The 17,351-nt window shown below is 41.2% G+C and overlaps 1 protein-coding gene and 1 non-coding gene across 2 annotated transcripts in view; both read right to left on the bottom strand.

The window, feature by feature from the left end:
• LOC131934698 (atrial natriuretic peptide receptor 2) overlaps nt 1-17,351 on the bottom strand; it is a 55,071-nt gene that overhangs the window by 12,939 nt on the left and 24,781 nt on the right. Inside the window, exons 6-13 of the mRNA XM_059290780.1 lie at nt 16,791-17,003; nt 14,978-15,059; nt 13,987-14,137; nt 11,542-11,622; nt 10,334-10,414; nt 9,726-9,908; nt 5,828-5,996; nt 5,170-5,319 (exon numbers count right to left, since the gene is read on the bottom strand). Of these exons, the coding sequence (XP_059146763.1) occupies nt 5,170-5,319; nt 5,828-5,996; nt 9,726-9,908; nt 10,334-10,414; nt 11,542-11,622; nt 13,987-14,137; nt 14,978-15,059; nt 16,791-17,003 (1,110 nt within the window). The remainder of the gene's footprint in view (nt 1-5,169; nt 5,320-5,827; nt 5,997-9,725; nt 9,909-10,333; nt 10,415-11,541; nt 11,623-13,986; nt 14,138-14,977; nt 15,060-16,790; nt 17,004-17,351) is intronic.
• On the bottom strand, nt 6,227-6,299 carry Trnav-aac (transfer RNA valine (anticodon AAC)). Its single transcript has one exon. It is a non-coding gene; the product is annotated as a tRNA-Val (tRNA).

Below are 17,351 nucleotides of genomic sequence, written 5' to 3'. Positions count from 1 at the left end.
TTTTCTGGTTCCCCCACTCACATTCCCACATTTCTACGACTTTAACGTCAACAGTATCTGTAAGGTACTTCGTAATTTCGTTTGTCTTTTTAAATAACTCAGTCAAGGGTCTGTTACTAATGGGGTTTACTGTTCTGTCTTTAGTTAAAGGGCAGTCAGGGTGTCCATGAAAGAGGCAGCCATGGAACTGATAAACGGTTCGAGTGTTCGCGTCCCACCCGTCTACTCTTATATGGCGAGATCCTAAGCTAACTTCGCCCCCGTTAAACGCGGTTTTTAAAGTTACCCCCTTTGTTTTTGAAACCCACGATAACCACTGAAAGGCCTGTTCCCCATAATGATTCGTTTTACGCGGTCTAAACCCCTCCTCACTATTTCTAATAATCGGAAATCCCGTCGGCATTTTTTGCATTAAAGACCATAAATAAAGCGCGTTTGCGTCGTACCCCTTAATTGCCTGTACCACCTTATTACTATTCCCCCTAATGAACGTTTCACCCTTTTCGTGATGTCTATGAAAAATAATGGAGGGGCCCCCTACGATATTATTTCGGATTGTTTTATGTAACTCTGATTCGCGCTCGGAACACAAAGAAAAAGAAACGTTTTCGGGAAGTGTTTTGAATAAGTATTTTAAGGTTACCCCCGGGACAGAAATCGCATCTTTAAAAATATCAACCCCTAAATTTTTGTAAAAATTAGTTTGCTGCTCGAGCGCTTCGATAAACGGTTTTACATCGATATTGTTATACCAAATAAGATAATCTTTAAAAGTTTGCATCCCCTTCTCTACCCAAATTTGCCTACACGTCGCGTACTCCTCGTCTGAAATGTTACAATTTTTTAATGATGAAAAAAAGGCCGAATGCGGAGGTAAAGACGTTTCTTCTAAGACGGCTAAATCTTTTACATATTCATACGGAAAAAATCCCTTGGTCTCTTTAACATTATACGCGGCTAGATATTTACTATAGCTAAACCCAGGTGCTAGATAATTAACTATATCTAAGAACTTTAATTTATTAGTTGATATACACATAAAATTATTATTTCTTTTAACTACATATTTAAACGGTGTTTGTTTATCTTCTACGTCGTCTTCGTCATCGTTACAACTAGCTCTAGGTCCCTCCTCTAACCCCTCTTCTGTGTTTGAATAAGCTAAAAAGTACTGAATAAAATACGGCTTAACGAGATTTATATCATATTTTCCTGAATTAAACCCTATAACCGGCATTTGTCGCAAATACTCGTCTAATCTACCGCTAAGAAACCTATCAAACCCTTTGTCGTTCGACTTATTATCACTACCCCTAGCTTTAGGTGGAAATAACTTCCTGATTTGCTTAAAAACAGGCTCGAACTGTTTTTTCAAAATGCCATAAGCTGCCTCGGCGATTATGTGGAGTCTGTCAATAACTCTAGTCACTAATTCTTTAGGGTCACCAGTCGAAATAAAACAGATGGGTTCGACGAACCCATCTACGTTTGAGGCGACAGAGCAAGACAAAGGCACGTGTTTGGCAACGCTTTTTGTAACTCTACCTAACGTGGGTAACTCGGAATGGTCGAAATAGCATTCGAAATCGTAAGTTGCTCGGAAGGGATAAACAAAGTTACTATCTACAACTAACCCATAGGACGCTAAAAACTCCCAGATTGTTTGCTGTGTCTGATAAAGCCCTCCCTTATACCTATCTACTGGTTTCCCCCCATTACACCCTTTCACGTGTCTGTTTATTTGTTGAACGGTGGGCCATAATTTGTTACACACAGAACACGCGAAAGAGTGACCCGCCCCACCAATATTATTAATGTACATAAACTGATTTTGAAAAAATAAAAGATACACAGTCTCCCTAAACCTATCACTACTTCTAAGTTTCGGAAAAAGGATCTGGTTTTCGTCAAATTCAAAAATCTCAATATTTACACTAAAACAGGACTCTAAGAGGGGAATTTCGACCAACCTAACCCCGCTAAAATTATCCAAGGTCCCGAGACCTTGGTGCGCTTGCCACTGTTTCGCGAGTTTTAATGTTCGCTTTCTAAGATCTGTTAAGGGTGCTCCTAAATGTCTGGCTAAACATCTAAAAAAGGAAAAATTGTCTGTGTAGGGTTTTGAATTTGAATCCTGTTGTAACATGTTAATGGCGTGATTATGTTTAATAAAGTCAGGAATGTCTGTAAGAAGGCATGTGGGTGAAGCTTTGTCTGTGGTCGGGTGTAAGTCTACTGCATCTCCCCTAAGGTCGTCTACAGGAAAAATAGTGGTGTGTGAATTAATGTTACTGTCATTGTTAGTCTTTACGCGTTTGTTGTTTGTTATGTCGTCATACGTCGTATGTCGTTTTAAGGGTCTAGTGTTGGTCGCAGTGTGGTCTGTTTGACTCGCTGATGGGAGTTGGACAGTATGTGTGTCGGTCACTAATGTGGGTTGGAGTGTTTGTCTGTTGGTTGCTGATGGGGTGTCGGTCGGTGATGTTTGGTTGTTGTGTGCTGTCTTATAATGGTTCGTTAAATTACTTAGTCTTGTAAATACTTTCCGCATGTTGTGCAGGGATGTCTTTGTCATCCGTGTGCAGAGTCTTGATGTCTTGTCAAATCGTTTCTGCGGGTGAATACCCGCTCGCATATGTCACACTTGTTACGGCTCATGGCTGGATGGGTGGTAGACTGGGCGGTTTGCATTATTGACGAAGTGTCTAGTGTGTGGATGCTTGGGTAGGTCGGTGGCTGTAGAATAAAAATAAATACATAAAATAAAAATCATAAAATAAATTACATACTTAAAACAAAATTAAAACTGAACGTACCTATGGGTTTGAATGTGTAAGCTGAACGTGAAGTTAGCTGTGTGTGGAGATCCGAAATGGTGTAGTTGGATGTAGCTGGATCGTTTGGTTCAGTGGATGCCTCGGGGATGGGTAGGTAGATCAATAGGTTCGGTCGATGGTTAGTCTGTCTCGTAGGGTCGGTTGTGCACTAAAAAGGAATACAGTTGCCTGCTTATTTAGATACATATTTATTTAAAGGATATGTAAAGGATAATTCATACTATTAACCTTACCTCGGTGTACGATACAAAATTAAATTAATTAATTAAAAGGTATTTTAATAGGGTTAGCACCCTTAAAACAAAAGTAATATTAACCTTACCTTTAATAGAATAAACACACACAAAAGAGGTGGTCCGTGGAGGGTTAGGTAGAAGTGATGGTTGATAAAGCTGGCGTGGGTTAGTCTCAGGAGTCAACAGAGGTCGCAGGCTGGATAAGTCGCGGTGAAGCTTGGTGTGAAGTCCGAAGTCGAAGTGTTTAGAACACAATTTTCGCGGTCATTTATACGATTGCTCAGCGTAATTACACCACCAGCTGTCGCACAACAGCTGTTGCATAATGACCTAAGTGCTTCGCGGAAAGCCACTTAATGTACGTCGTTAATTACCATACCCCCCGGTGGGATCGCTTCGCGAACCCACATAAATCATCATGACCCGTCAAATCGAGCGGGGAAAAACCCACGATGCATGACCAAATTAATTAGGCGGACCATCATTTGATGGCCCGTGGGTGGAATCAATATTAACGCGCCCGTTGTCCAGTGTTTGACAAGAACAAAGGATTGCGGATCGATAAGTAACAGATGTGGTTAAATGGATGTTCTATTTTCGGTAACCGTTCGTTGTGTTGCTGAATGGTCCCTATACAAAGTCCACGCTAGTGTTAGTCTTTTATTTAAATTCAAACTAATTATAAAATAAAATTAAAAATAAACAAAATAAAAATAATTAAAAAGTAAACAAATAATCAAATTATGTAACTCGTTAATAAAAAATAAAAAATTACACAATATAAACAAAGTAATTAAATTAAACAACAAGTAAACAAACAAATTAAACAATTATGTAATAAAAACAAATAATCAAATTACGTAACTAGGTCAAAAATTAATTAAAATTTTAAAAATTCATTAAAACTCATTAAAAAACACATTAAAATTACGTAACTAGGTCAATGATTACGTCACAAGGTCACTGATTACGTCACAAGGTCAATGATTACGTCACAAGGTCACCAAAAGGTGACTCACCCTTCACTGCTCCGCCAACCCCAGTTGGCGTAGTATTTTACTATATGTCTTTGCGCCTGCGGTGCATCCTGCTCACCCACCCTGCGGCAGCTGGCGTAGTATTTTACTATATGTCTTTGCGGCAGGCTGCGGCAGGCTGCGCATCCTGCTCCGAGTATTTTACTATATAACCTTTGCGCCTTCCCACCACCTGCTCCGCCAAAAATACTAACCAAAAGCGACCTAATATACTACTACCAGGATATGGTCACATGACTAGTTTAAGTTCACATGACTAGTTTAAGATCACATGACTAGTTAATGGTCACATGACTAGTTTAAGGTCACATGACTAGTTAATGGTCACATGACTAGTTTATGGTCACATGACTAGGCAACTGCTACGTGACCGGACTATAGTCATATGACTAGCAGCAATATAAACAGAAAGTGATATTTCAACGCCAAGGGCAGACAAAGGTACAGAATATAGTCCAAGTAGAGACAGAGCAGTTTTTAAACCCAACGGGATCCGAACCTACTAATCTACTAGGATATCATCCAACCATTTTGCTATCGTCACGAATAAAAGTTAATTATCTTTTAGACCTGACGTCCGTTAGGACAGATGCAGTAGAGCTCATCTGTTCATCTGACCTCGGTATACCACCTGGCAGTGGTTCTTTCAGACATTTTTCTCCGGGAGGGGCCACTTAAAACCTTCGATGGGGGGGGGGGGGGGGCTGACTTAAATTCCCGGGGGTTGGGGAAGGTGCCCTACACTGGTTAAATTATGAATTTTGTATAGAAGTTCTATTTCGTTCGTGACGGGGCGGGGGGGGGGGGGGGTAGATGTGTTTAAAGGGGGAGACAGTACCCCCCTTCCCCTGGGGACTCTGGGAGTAGGATCAGCTCTATGATGAGCCGAGTTTATTTTCCCCTATTCGAGTCAGGTACCCATTTTAACTGCGTGAACTCCAAGACACGAACTGGAACCTTTGAAATTAGCAACGGCATGCCCTACCACCTCGACCACACATATCGTCACATGACTAATCGTATACTAAGCTACGGTCACATGACCCGTGCTGACGTCACCTTCCGGATCCTTGTTGTTGTAGAAGTAAGGCGAGCACCGTAAGAGAATCTCCTGCAGTATGATGCCGAAGCTGAACACGTCGGCCTTCTGCGTGCCCTTGTGCGGCCGTTTGTGCATGCGCAGAATTTCTGGTGCGCACCACAGCAAACCTGGTGGGATACAGCGAAACGTAAACATATCTGTGTCACGTGTTGACCTTTTGTAGTGTGTAACATGTATAGAAAAACATTAAATCACTTTTGCATGCAAAATATATCATAAACATTGACCTACTTTTGGGTACAGTACAACATGTATAAAAATATTGACCTACTTTTGTGTACCGTACAACATATATCAGAATTATATACCATATATACCTACTTTTGCCCGCAACATGTATCAGAAACTGTCACCTACTTATGCGTTATTCCAGAAATTTTGACCTACTTTTTAATGTAACATGTACCAGTACCAGAAGCTTTGACCTACTTTTATATGTAACATGTACCAGAAGCTTTGACTTACTCTTGCATGCAACATGTATCAGAAACATTGACCTACTTTAATATGTAACATGTACCAGTACCAGAAGCTTTGACCTACTTTTATATGTAACATGTACCAGAAGCTTTGACCTACTCTTGCATGCAACATGTATGAGAAACATTGACCTACTATTGAAATATCCCCTGTTGTCCACGTCTCCCTCTGCCCCTACTTTCCTGTAAGACACAATGGCGCCGAAATCCGTGATTTTTAAAACCCACCGGCTGTCGATCACACAGTTGCTTGACTTTAGGTTGCCATGGGAACGAAGCGGTGACTTATGAATGTACTCCATGCCCTGCACATATACAATGATTTATGACTGTAAATTTCTTATTACTTATAAATCTTTGAACTGTTATATAGGCTAATAGCTTTATTTAAAGTCTGTGTATGATATTACTATAATTTAAAAAAAAAAGCATCAACAGTTTTCATTTAAATGATACAAACTAATAACACTCTAAATTATAAGGTTTTTGTGTTTTATAAATTGAAAATTTGAAAAGAAAAAAAAAGTGAACCAATTGTTTCCGCTGGGGCTTGAACCCAGGACCTTCCGCGTGTTAGGCGGATGTGATGACCACTACACTACGGAAACTCACATGTGTTGAAATGCACGTTACTACGACTTTTTAAAAATCAAACGGTTATCAGTAACTTTTGCCTGTACTCTAACGTTAAGGAGATTATGTTTATCGGTTGGTTGAGGCATACACAACCAAACAACAGATGGCGCAGTTTTCCCGATAGTACAGTCAACATTAACTTGAAATCTTTTTTTTTTCGTGTAATAGTAGAATTATGTAACAGTTTGTTGTAAATGTTAATGCATTTTTTAAAAACAATATATAGGATATATATCCCCTTTACAGAAAATATAAAAATAAGCTATAGGCCTATATGAATTTATTAATTATATATTAATTTTAATTATACTATAGGAGGGTGGGAGGCTACACATATTTTAGCCAGTGCGACGAAATCAAGATTCTGCCTGTACATGTGGATAAACGTAGATGGTGGTGACGTACCATCAATCAAACATAAACTAAACTATAAAGTCGGTAGCGATGCATTCACACACCCTCCATTACCCCCTTCACCCACACTTGCACACCTATTAGTGAACTCACCAACGAAGTCAAAGCCTTCCTGTTCCATTTTAACGGTTAAAAAATTTCTAACACTGATGAATGATCTGTGACACAGTGATCACTCCCCCCCCCCCCCCCTCTTCCACCTCCCACCCACACCTCCCTATCAACAGAGGAATCATTTTCACAACCTCCGTATAATAACGGTATATATTTACATTGATTTTCCGTCACATAGTAGCCATAGATAGATGATAAGACACTTTGCACCCGTCCCTTAACCCCCCTCCCCCACCCCCACGGTCGTTCTCAAATCAATAGAAATAAATTTACCACCCTCCCCTCCATCCCACTTTAAAAAATCTTCGCCTGCTGAAAGGAGCTCTCTCATTTTTGAAAACCAGTTTTTACCCTCCCCGTTCCACTTCCTCTTCAACTCATTGAAACAGAACGCGTTCATGGAGGCACGTCCTATCTCAAAGCCAAAATGTAATACACTAATTGTATTGAAGGAGGGGGGGGGGAGGTAGGAAGGGAGGGGGAGGGAGGGACATAAAAAAAATCTCGTCCGGTCCACCCATTTCTTTTTCTTTGTATGGCTCGGGCAGAACCACAAAAGTAAATCAAATGAATTTCCCCCTTGACGACGCAATCAAACTGACTGGTCATTCATATGGTTCACGTTGGCCGGAGAATCACGATCGATTGGGGGGTGCGTGGGGGAGAGGCTCGGACCAACCCTAACCCTAACCAAGGGTAAATATTTCTCATTAGGGGAGACGACCGTGAATGTCCCGCAGCGAATGGGGGATGTGTTGTGACGTGCCGCTGGGCAGAAAATACGATCATACATATCATTATATGTATGTGTATGTATGTGTGAATGTGTTTCTATGTGTATATAGGCTATTTGTGAATGTGTGTCGATTATCTATGTGTATGTATATTTGATTGTGTTTAGGTTATATATGTGTATGTATTTGTGAATGTGTTAGGTTATCTATCTGTATATAATGTACACCCAAACTCAACATTAGGAGGGTATGTTCGTTATGAGTAATGCCTTACTATCATAGACACAATTAAACTATCTAATACATCATCATATAGCATTAATTGAAAACGTTCTTTTAATTTAGTGAATAAGTTTTTTTTTACAAATTAATTGGTAATTTAATTAGTGTGGAAGTCAGGCTGAAGAGTTGGTTTAATTAACATGGAGGTAAAAATATGTTAAATTTTATTTGATTGAAACCAAAACGTAGCTTTAATATAATCCGAACAAAAGGTAAAGTTAAGGTTGTTTTCTAGTTTCTTTTACACTGACGGCAGAATTGGTTTGATAATCTTAAATGTTGGCGTATTTTTTTCACTGGCGTCTTTGGTTTAGGGTGAGTGGCCTCCCCCCCCCCCTCCCTCGTCCCATCTCTTTCTAGGGCAGGTCGAAAATATGGCGGTCCAGGTGACTAGTTAAGGGGTCATCTATAAACAACGTCACACGGTTAGGGGGGGGGGGATTGTAGGAAAAAAGTCACAGGAAAAATAAACACAGGAAAAAAAACCACAGGAAAAAAAACACAGAAAAAAAGTCGCAGGAAAAAAAGTCACAGGAAAAAAAGTCACAAATATATATTTGCTTGAAATTTGTTAATACTTTTATGTATAAAATATTTAAAGAGTGCAAATTAACTGAGGATTAATCAAATGTAATGTAATGTGTGTAGGTTGTATACGCATGGTAATTTTTATAATTCATCTACAAATATTTAGTATGAATTATGTAGATTGTAATTATGTAAAACATAATATTGATAGCATTTAATAGAATGTCCCAACGTCCTCGGTTTTCATCGTGGTTGTTTTTTTTAAAATACTCACATTGAATTACTGTGAAATGGTAAGTTCATCTGACTTGCTGCCCTCAACTCATGACAACAATAGTTATGATTAGTTCAACCACCTTTACTGCCCACATTTATCACGCTCATTACATAACAAAACAGGATCAAAACAGAAAGCCGACAAGGTTCAAAGGCTGTCAATTGACGCATAACGTCCACAACACACAATATGTTCGGACAAGGCCGACTGAGGATAGGCCGACCAGAGAATAGCCTACGGCAAAACATATGCAAAACACAATGATGTGCCTAAATTTCTTTTATAACTAGCTTTCTACCGCGTATTTAACTAAATACTAACAAAAGTTGAGATTGTTGTGTAAATTATCTTAGAGTTTTTTACGTACAATTGTTTTAAACCATTATGCTTTTAAAGAATATAAATAATATATGCTATCAAAAAATACAAACCACAACAATAAACATACAAAATTTTATAATTATCAACAAATAAATCAAATTAATTCTGAAAAGATTTTTGTGACTTTATTTCTGTGACTTTTTTCCGATAAAATTTTTCCATTGTGACTTTTTTTCTGTGACTTTTTCCTAGCAAAAACTGTGACTTTTTTCGGTGTTTTATTTTCCTGTGACTTTTTTTCCGTTCACCACGGGGGAGTGGGGGGGGGGGGGGGGGGGAAGGGGTAGGGCTTTTGTGATGGCTTGTGACGAGGGGGAAGGGGGGGGTTTCAGAAAGTATGGAAATACATTTTACATTTTAAAAAACGTAATGTAACAAACTGTGATAAACTGTTACAAACTGAATCGGTTTCCATATTTCGTGTTCTTTTAAAAACAATAAATGGCAACTTTGAGGTTGGTTGAGGTTACTTTAGTGGTGGTCTGTCGACTTATGAAGAAGAATTGTGAGATGGGGGAGTGATGGTAAAAAACGCTTTAAAAACGTGCCATCGTTTCTTAATAACACATGGTAAGATACTAGTGAACGAGTGACATCAAACCAGCCTGACCGTTAAGCCTGAGAATAATTAAATGTAAACATTCACGGCGGAACTGAACACAACTCACCCTGGCAAGGTCAAGGGCGAAGGAGAGCTTGAACATCCAGTTGAGCTTGATGTCGTCGTTCTCCAGCACGTCCTGCAGGCTGCCCTTGGAGCAGTACCGGAACAGCACGTAGCTGGAGCCCGGGGTGGACGACACGTGGGCTCCGATAAACTGGTTGACGTTGTCGTGGGAGAGCTCCTTCACCTGGGGACATAGACGGTGGGTTGGTTTTTTTTGGTGATTAGGGGGTGGGGGTGGGTGGGGGTATGTCGGGGTGGTTTATCGTATGTATGAGATGTTTGAGTCTCATGTGTGAACCATTCTGACACGCCAACCAGTCTCACACACCAACCCAGTCTTACACAACAACCAGTCTCACACTCAGAGTTTCTTCCAGGCATCTCTTCCGCCCCCCCCCTCCCCGAACGAAATGAAATTTATATAATTTATATAGAAAATATATATTTTTAACAGTGTCCGCCCCGCCCCCCCCCCCCCCCCCCGAAGAAAGTTTACCGCCCCCGAAAATTTTTAAGTGCCCCCCCCCGGAGAAAAAAGTCTGGAATGGAAGAAACACTGCTCACACGCCAACCAGTCTCACACGCCAACCAGTCCGACAACCCGCTTACCGTCTTGAGGTCCTGGAACATCTCCTTCATGCTCAGCTGCACGTGCGTCCACCTCACGTGTTTGACGGCCACAACCATGTCCTGGGGAGGTCAAGGTCAAAGTTAAACCAAGAGGTCAAGGTCAACAATGAGACCTATGGCAAAACAAGAGGTCAAGGTCATACCGGCCTTCACTTTTGGCAACTGTATTAAAACTCTTACCTTATAGTTCCCTATAACTCTCACCTTATAGTTCCCTATAACACCTTATAGTTCCCTATAACTCTCACCTTATAGTTCCCTATAACTCTCACCTTATAGTTCCCTATAACTCTCACCTTATAGTTCCCTATAACTCTCACCTTATAGTTCCCTATAACACTTTATAGTTCCCTATAACTCTCACCTTATAGTTCCCTATAACTCTCACCTTATAGTTCCCTATAACCCTTACCTTATAGTTCCCTATAACTCTTATCATTATAGTTCCCTATAACTCTCACCTTATAGTTCCCTATAACTCTCACCTTATAGTTCCCTAAAGTTACCCAACTCTCACCTTATTGTTCCCTATAACACCGTATAGTTCCCTATAACTCTCACCTTATAGTTCCCTATAACTCTCACCTTATAGTTCCCTATAACCCTTACCTTATAGTTCCCTATAACTCTTATCATTATAGTTCCCTATAACTCTCACCTTATAGTTCCCTATAACTCTCACCTTATAGTTCCCTATAACTCTCACCTTATAGTTCCCTATAACCCTTACCTTATAGTTCCCTATAACTCTTATCATTATAGTTCCCTATAACTCTCACCTTATAGTTCCCTATAACTCTCACCTTATAGTTCCCTAAAGTTACCCAACTCTCACCTTATTGTTCCCTATAACACCGTATAGTTCCCTATAACTCTCACCTTATAGTTCCCTATAACTCTCACCTTATTGTTCCCTATAACACCGTATAGTTCCCTATAACTCTCACCTTATAGTTCCCTATAACTCTCACCTTATAGTTCCCTATAACTCTCACCTTATAGTTCCCTGTAACCCTCACCTTATAGTTCCCTATAACTCTCACCTTATTGTTCCCTATAACTCTCACCTTATAGTTCCCTATAACTCTCACCTTATAGTTCCCTATAACTCTCACCTTATAGTTCCCTATAACTCTCACCTTATAGTTCCCTGTAACCCTCACCTTATAGTTCCCTATAACTCTCACCTTATAGTTCCCTATGGGAGCGTAGAGCATCGTTTTGTCCAGGCTACAGTTTGACCCCAGTCCCAACGTGCCTCGGGTTTCCTGGTTAAATAAAAAAACATCTTTTCCGTTACAGGGTACCAGGAGAACATAGTTCGGTTTATCGCAGCGTTAGTTTTAAGCGATTGTGGTTTTAGGTTTAGGGTTAAGGTTAGTTAAAGATACAGATTGAGACGATGAAGGTCCAGAGTTAAGTATATTTGCTCCCCCCCCCCCCCCCTTCTACCCCGAGAAGCTACTGTAATACAACAACATAGCCGTGGCCCTAACACGACAGCTACAAAAAACAAGATACCCAACGATGGTCTTTAATTTAATACAAAAAATCAAGAATCGAGATCTTTTACCGAAGGTCTCGAGTTCGAATCCGGGTCCAAGTCAGTAGAACGTCCCTGAGTCCACCCAGCAATGATGAGTACCTAGCTCATGTTAGGGAAGGTAAAAGCGGCTGGGCAAAGAAACAAGAACTTTACTTCATCAGTCAAAAATGTTCACTAAAAGTAAAGATGGTTCTTTACTTTTTACTTAAAGCTACAGATATAAATGTAAAAAAACCCATAAAGTTTACATCATAAGCTATTATAATGGAAAATAATCTAAACTCATTCTTTTATTTACTAGGCTAAAAATTTTGAAACTCAAGTTAGACTTTTGTTTTCTTTCTTACCCCCCCCCCCCCCCCCCTCTCCCCTCACTGCCCTCCCCGCGGTGACGTCACGTGACTATGCCCACCGTAGGAAATGTCAAATCCTGTATTCAATTAGCCACCGTGGACAATGCCACACCCCCGGGCCACAGGCTGACCTCTGGTTTTGTGCCTCGAGAGATTTTTTTTTTTTACATTGGGATACTTCTGCTGGCGTCAGAGACTCCGCCTAGCATTGACGCCGTCCTTACTAAACAATGGTGACCTTCACAAGAAGTGACGCAATGTTTGCATGAAAACTTATACCACCAGATGTGAGGCTATCTTAACGAAAGAAATAATTTGGTTTTAATTAGAAGTAAAAATCTTATTTCCAGCATTTCTTCTAGACTTTTTTTTCCGGAGAGGGGGGGGGGGGCACTTGAAATTTCGGGACGGGGGAGGTAGGGGGAAACTAAAATTTCCGGGGGGGGGGGGGGCGGACACTGTTAAAAGTAGATATTTTCTATATAAATTCCATTTCGATAGGGGGAGGGGGGGGGGGGGGGGGTGGCTGGAAGAAACTCAGCTCATTTGTCATGAGCAACGAAGGGAAAAGAGTAGGTAGAATAATAAGTCATTTGATAATGTTCGCTCGATGTTATGCGATACAATAATAAGTGATTTAAACTTTTGAATAATCAATGTTGGTTCGCTGTAATTTAAACGACACACGTCTGCATTAATGCTACCAAGCAATGACTCGCTGGCTCCTAAAGGAAAATAAGAACCTAAAAAAGTTTACTTTAGTAGAATAAATGATACGAAGTGTTTCTTTCAGGCGTCTTTAGATGCAAAATTAGAACTACGGTTAAAGTTTGGGTTTGGGGGTAAGGTCATATAGATTTAGGCAAGGTTAAGATTAGGGCGAGGGTTATTAGTTATACTGAAGCTGGCAATACTACTGCCCACATAGAGAAATTTGATACATTACTGTAAGTACCTAACGACTACGACTCTAGAAAAAAATTAATGGTAAAAACTGAATGAAAGATTAACGAGCCAAATATACGGGTCTGGATGGAATGTAATATTGACTTGCCCAAATTATATCATTGACCGAGCTATAAGCCTAGCCCTAATCTTGACCCTAGTTTTAAATCCACGTGACGCGGCACTAATTGTGACCTATGCTAACATTGACCTTAATTTAATCCAATATAGTGCAACACTCTAGTAAACCCTAACTCTAGCAACTTAAACTGGCTGAACACAACATGGAATACTATACGGCAGAGTGTGTTATAAAACATCTGCACACTATCATTGCTTTCTTCCTAAACATGCACGACCATAGGCAGCATCTAGTACTCATCTTAGTATTGATCAACATCTAGTACTCATCTTGGTACTACTCAGCATCTAGTACTCATTGTGGTACTACTCAGCATCTAGTACTCATCTTAGTATTGATCAACATCTAGTACTCATCTTGGTACTACTCAGCATCTAGTACTCATTGTGGTAGTACTCATATCTCATCTTGGTACTCATCAACATCTAGTACTCACCTTGATACAACTAGCCACTACTCACCTTGATACAACTAGCCACTACTCACCTTGATACAACTAGCCACTACTCACCTTGATACAACTAGCCACTACTCACCTTGATTCTACTAGCCACTACTAACCTTGGTACTGCTAGCCACTACTTGATACTGCTAGCCACTACTTGATACTGCTAGCCACTACTTGATACTGCTAGCCACTACTCACCATTCTGACCAGCCGCTTCTTGGTGCTGCCGTTGCAGGTGTTGCCGTTGCTGAAGGTCATGTTGCCGATGGCCTTCACCTTCCGGCGCTTGACGTCCTTGTCGTCCACGAGCCAGTCCTTGTTGCCGTCCACCGTCTGCTGCCTGTGTTTCCTGCCAGACGACAAGGGTTTTTGACTGCTCCTTTTACCCACGGGTCGAATGGAAGAGGGGGGAGGGGCGAACATACACGACTAGATGCGGGATGGACTTATTTTTTTTACTTTTCCGATCCCTCACATTACCAGGACTGATCTTTAGTTGTAAAGCCAAATATCTACAGTTTGCGAACGATCGCGAAACCGAAACTCTCGAGTTTGATTTCCCGTCGCGAGATCATTTTAGCCTCCGTCAGCTCACCCAGCTCGGTTAGATAGCTAACTCAAGTTAGGGAAAAGTAAAGGCATAGAAGAACTGACAACACTGTCCATTCATTTTCCGAGGTCAGCTAAACAATGCATGGACTCTAAACATCTGCCAAACTATGAGACTCGAGAAGGCAGAGTTTCTTCCAGGAATCTCTTCGGAAAGAAAGTCTACCGCCCCCCCCCCCCCCCGAACGAAATGGAAGTTATATTGAAAATATATACTTTTAACAGTGTCCCCCTCCCTCGGAAATTTAAGTCCGCCCCCGGAGAAAAAAAGTCTGGAAGAAACACTGCAAGAAGGTGACTTATTTCTAAATAACGTTTATTGTTTAAAAAACAAAAAGTGACGCGCAAGGTGTTCCATACTTAAGCTACGCATCAGAAGAAGTAATGGTTGACCTTAGTAGATTAGTTTCATGTAATGGTTGGAATATTGATATATGTAAATGCTTCTTCTACGTAAAGCGAAGAAAACGAACAGATAAAATAGTTGTATCATTGATTTGAAAAAACATTGTGTTTGGTCAGATGTAATATGATCAGTTGCAGTATGGTCAGACGTTTATAAAAAGTTGAGTTTACCCACCTGTACAGGAATATGGCAGCAATGAGCACACCCACCAACAATACACCGCCCACCACCACGCCAGCGACGACGCCCACGATATCTGAAATTGTCCAACAAATCAATGTTAATCGCTATGGACACCGATTGGCTTTGAGCAGCTTAACCTCCTAATAAGACGCCCGCCTCGCTATAGCTGCCGCGGCTCATATTTTGATGGATTGGACCAGAACGGGGATCGAGCTCCGGGTAGCCCTCGCCTCTGCCTAGAATTGTCAGCTCTGTTTAGCATCGAGTCTGTCTCTAGCGGCTGTGATTGGTTTGAAAATGATGAGCGATTAAAAAATGATATTGGGTTGCTTCTCGAGTGATAAGACTGGGATGAGATTTTTTTGGTATAGTTTTTTTTGTAATGGAGATGAGGATATGATAGGTGGAGGGTGGAGGGGGGTTGAGATGGGGGTGGGTTGTGATGGATGAGGTGGCGTAGATGAAGGAGGTGTGGGCGGAGGAGGTTCGGGGAGGGGTGGGGGGAGGGTGAAGAAAGAGGTGCGAATTGGAGGGAGAAAAGAGACGAGTGGTGGAATGGAGGAGTGGAATAGAGGAGTGGAGTGGTGGAATGGAGGAGTGGAATAGAGGTGTGGAGTGGAGTGGTGGAATGGAGGAGTGGAATAGAGGAGTGGAGTGGAGTGGTGGAATGGAGGAGTGGAATGGAGGAGTGGAATGGAGGAGTGGAATGGAATGGTGGAATGGAGGAGTGGAATGGAGGAGTGGAACGGAGGAGTGGAATGGAGGAGTGGAATGGAGGAGTGGAATGGAGGAGTGGAATGGAGGAGTGGAATGGAATGGTGGAATAGAGGAGTGGAATGGAATGGTGGAATGGTGGAGTGGAGGAAGAGTGTGAAGGAATGGAGGGGTGTGCGTGTGTCTAATGCTCTAGGCACTGGCACAAATTCGACCCCCCCCCAACCCACGAGCCCACCTGACTAAAAATAAACCCGGCTCACCCAGAAGACCCTGTCCAAAAAAATTAAGCGCTCACGCTTAAGAAATGTGAAACGGGCGATCAATAGGATCACAAAACTATCCGGTCAAAGTGTCGTTTTATTTTTTAGCCATTTTTTTAATGTCACAGAGAGATTTGCGGTTTTAAAAGCTGAAGTACACATTTGTGATGTGTTTTATGTACGCACTTATAACTCGTATCCTGTACACATTTTGTTATTACTACACCTGTATTTTGTGATAATTCACCTGCTTTAAGATTTCGATGTTTTAGCTTGCGTACAATTTATAAAAGATTTCAAGATACGGACAATTTGTGGCATTTTTAACCGGCACGAAGATAAATTACTATATGATGTTTTACCTGTATGAAATATGTAATGCATTTATCAGTACAAAATTTTCGTGTCCAAAATATATAAAGTCCATATTTAGTGATTTATTTACCTGTAACCAATCAATGCGTGATATATTTACATGTAAACAATTTATGATATATTTACCTGTACTCACTTTATGATTTATATACCTGTACACAATGTATGACGTATTTACTTGTACACACTTTTGTAATTAATTGAACTTAAAAATCTTGCTGTGTTGTGTGTTTACCTGTACAAAATGTACCTGTACACACTTTACAATACATGTACATATGTTGTGATGAATTTACCTGTACAAAATTAACTTGTACGCATTTTATGATGTATTCACCTGTACAAAATGTACGAGTGCACACTTTACAATGCATGTACACATTTGATGATGTATTAACCTGTACAAAATGTACGAGTACACACTTTACAATGCATGTACACATTTGATTTACCTGTACAAATTTTCCCCGGGAAATGACAGTCCAGGTCTGACGTGGGCACTGGGCCGTTGGGCCAGGCGATGGCCCCCAGCTGCAGGAGCTCGGCTTCTGCTGTTACCATGGCGACGACGGACTGTGAGTAGAGCAGTGAGTGGTTGGTCCTCCTGGTTCCGTGGGCGTCAAACTCCAGGGGGCCTGTCTTCAGGTATTGCCCCGTGGGTAGGGCTGTGGACGGTACGTGGGGGTGGGGGTAGGTTAGGTACAGAACAAATACCAGCGGGCCTGTCTTCAGGTACTGGCCCGTAGGTAGGGCTGTGGACGGTACGTGGGGGTGGGGGTAGGTTAGGTACAGAACAAAAACCAGGGGGCCTGTCTTCGGGTACTGGCCCGTGGGTAGGGCTGTGGAAGGTACGTGGGGTGGGGGTGGGGGTAGGTTAGGTACAGAATAAACACCAGGGGGAAGGTACGTGGATTTGGGTGGTAGGTACAGGATAAACAAGAATGTAGATCTTGTTATCAAGTTGGTTGAGGTTGTAGTGGGTCATCAATACATAGTGAAAGTATAGGCCTTGC

The sequence above is a fragment of the Physella acuta genome, unplaced genomic scaffold (genome assembly GCF_028476545.2).
Source record: "Physella acuta isolate Inbredline_101_S28 unplaced genomic scaffold, ASM2847654v3 ptg000012l, whole genome shotgun sequence".
Lineage (NCBI taxonomy): Eukaryota > Metazoa > Mollusca > Gastropoda > Physidae > Physella > Physella acuta.
Note: the sequence above shows the minus strand (reverse complement) of the source record. Positions and strands in the feature narration are given on the sequence as shown.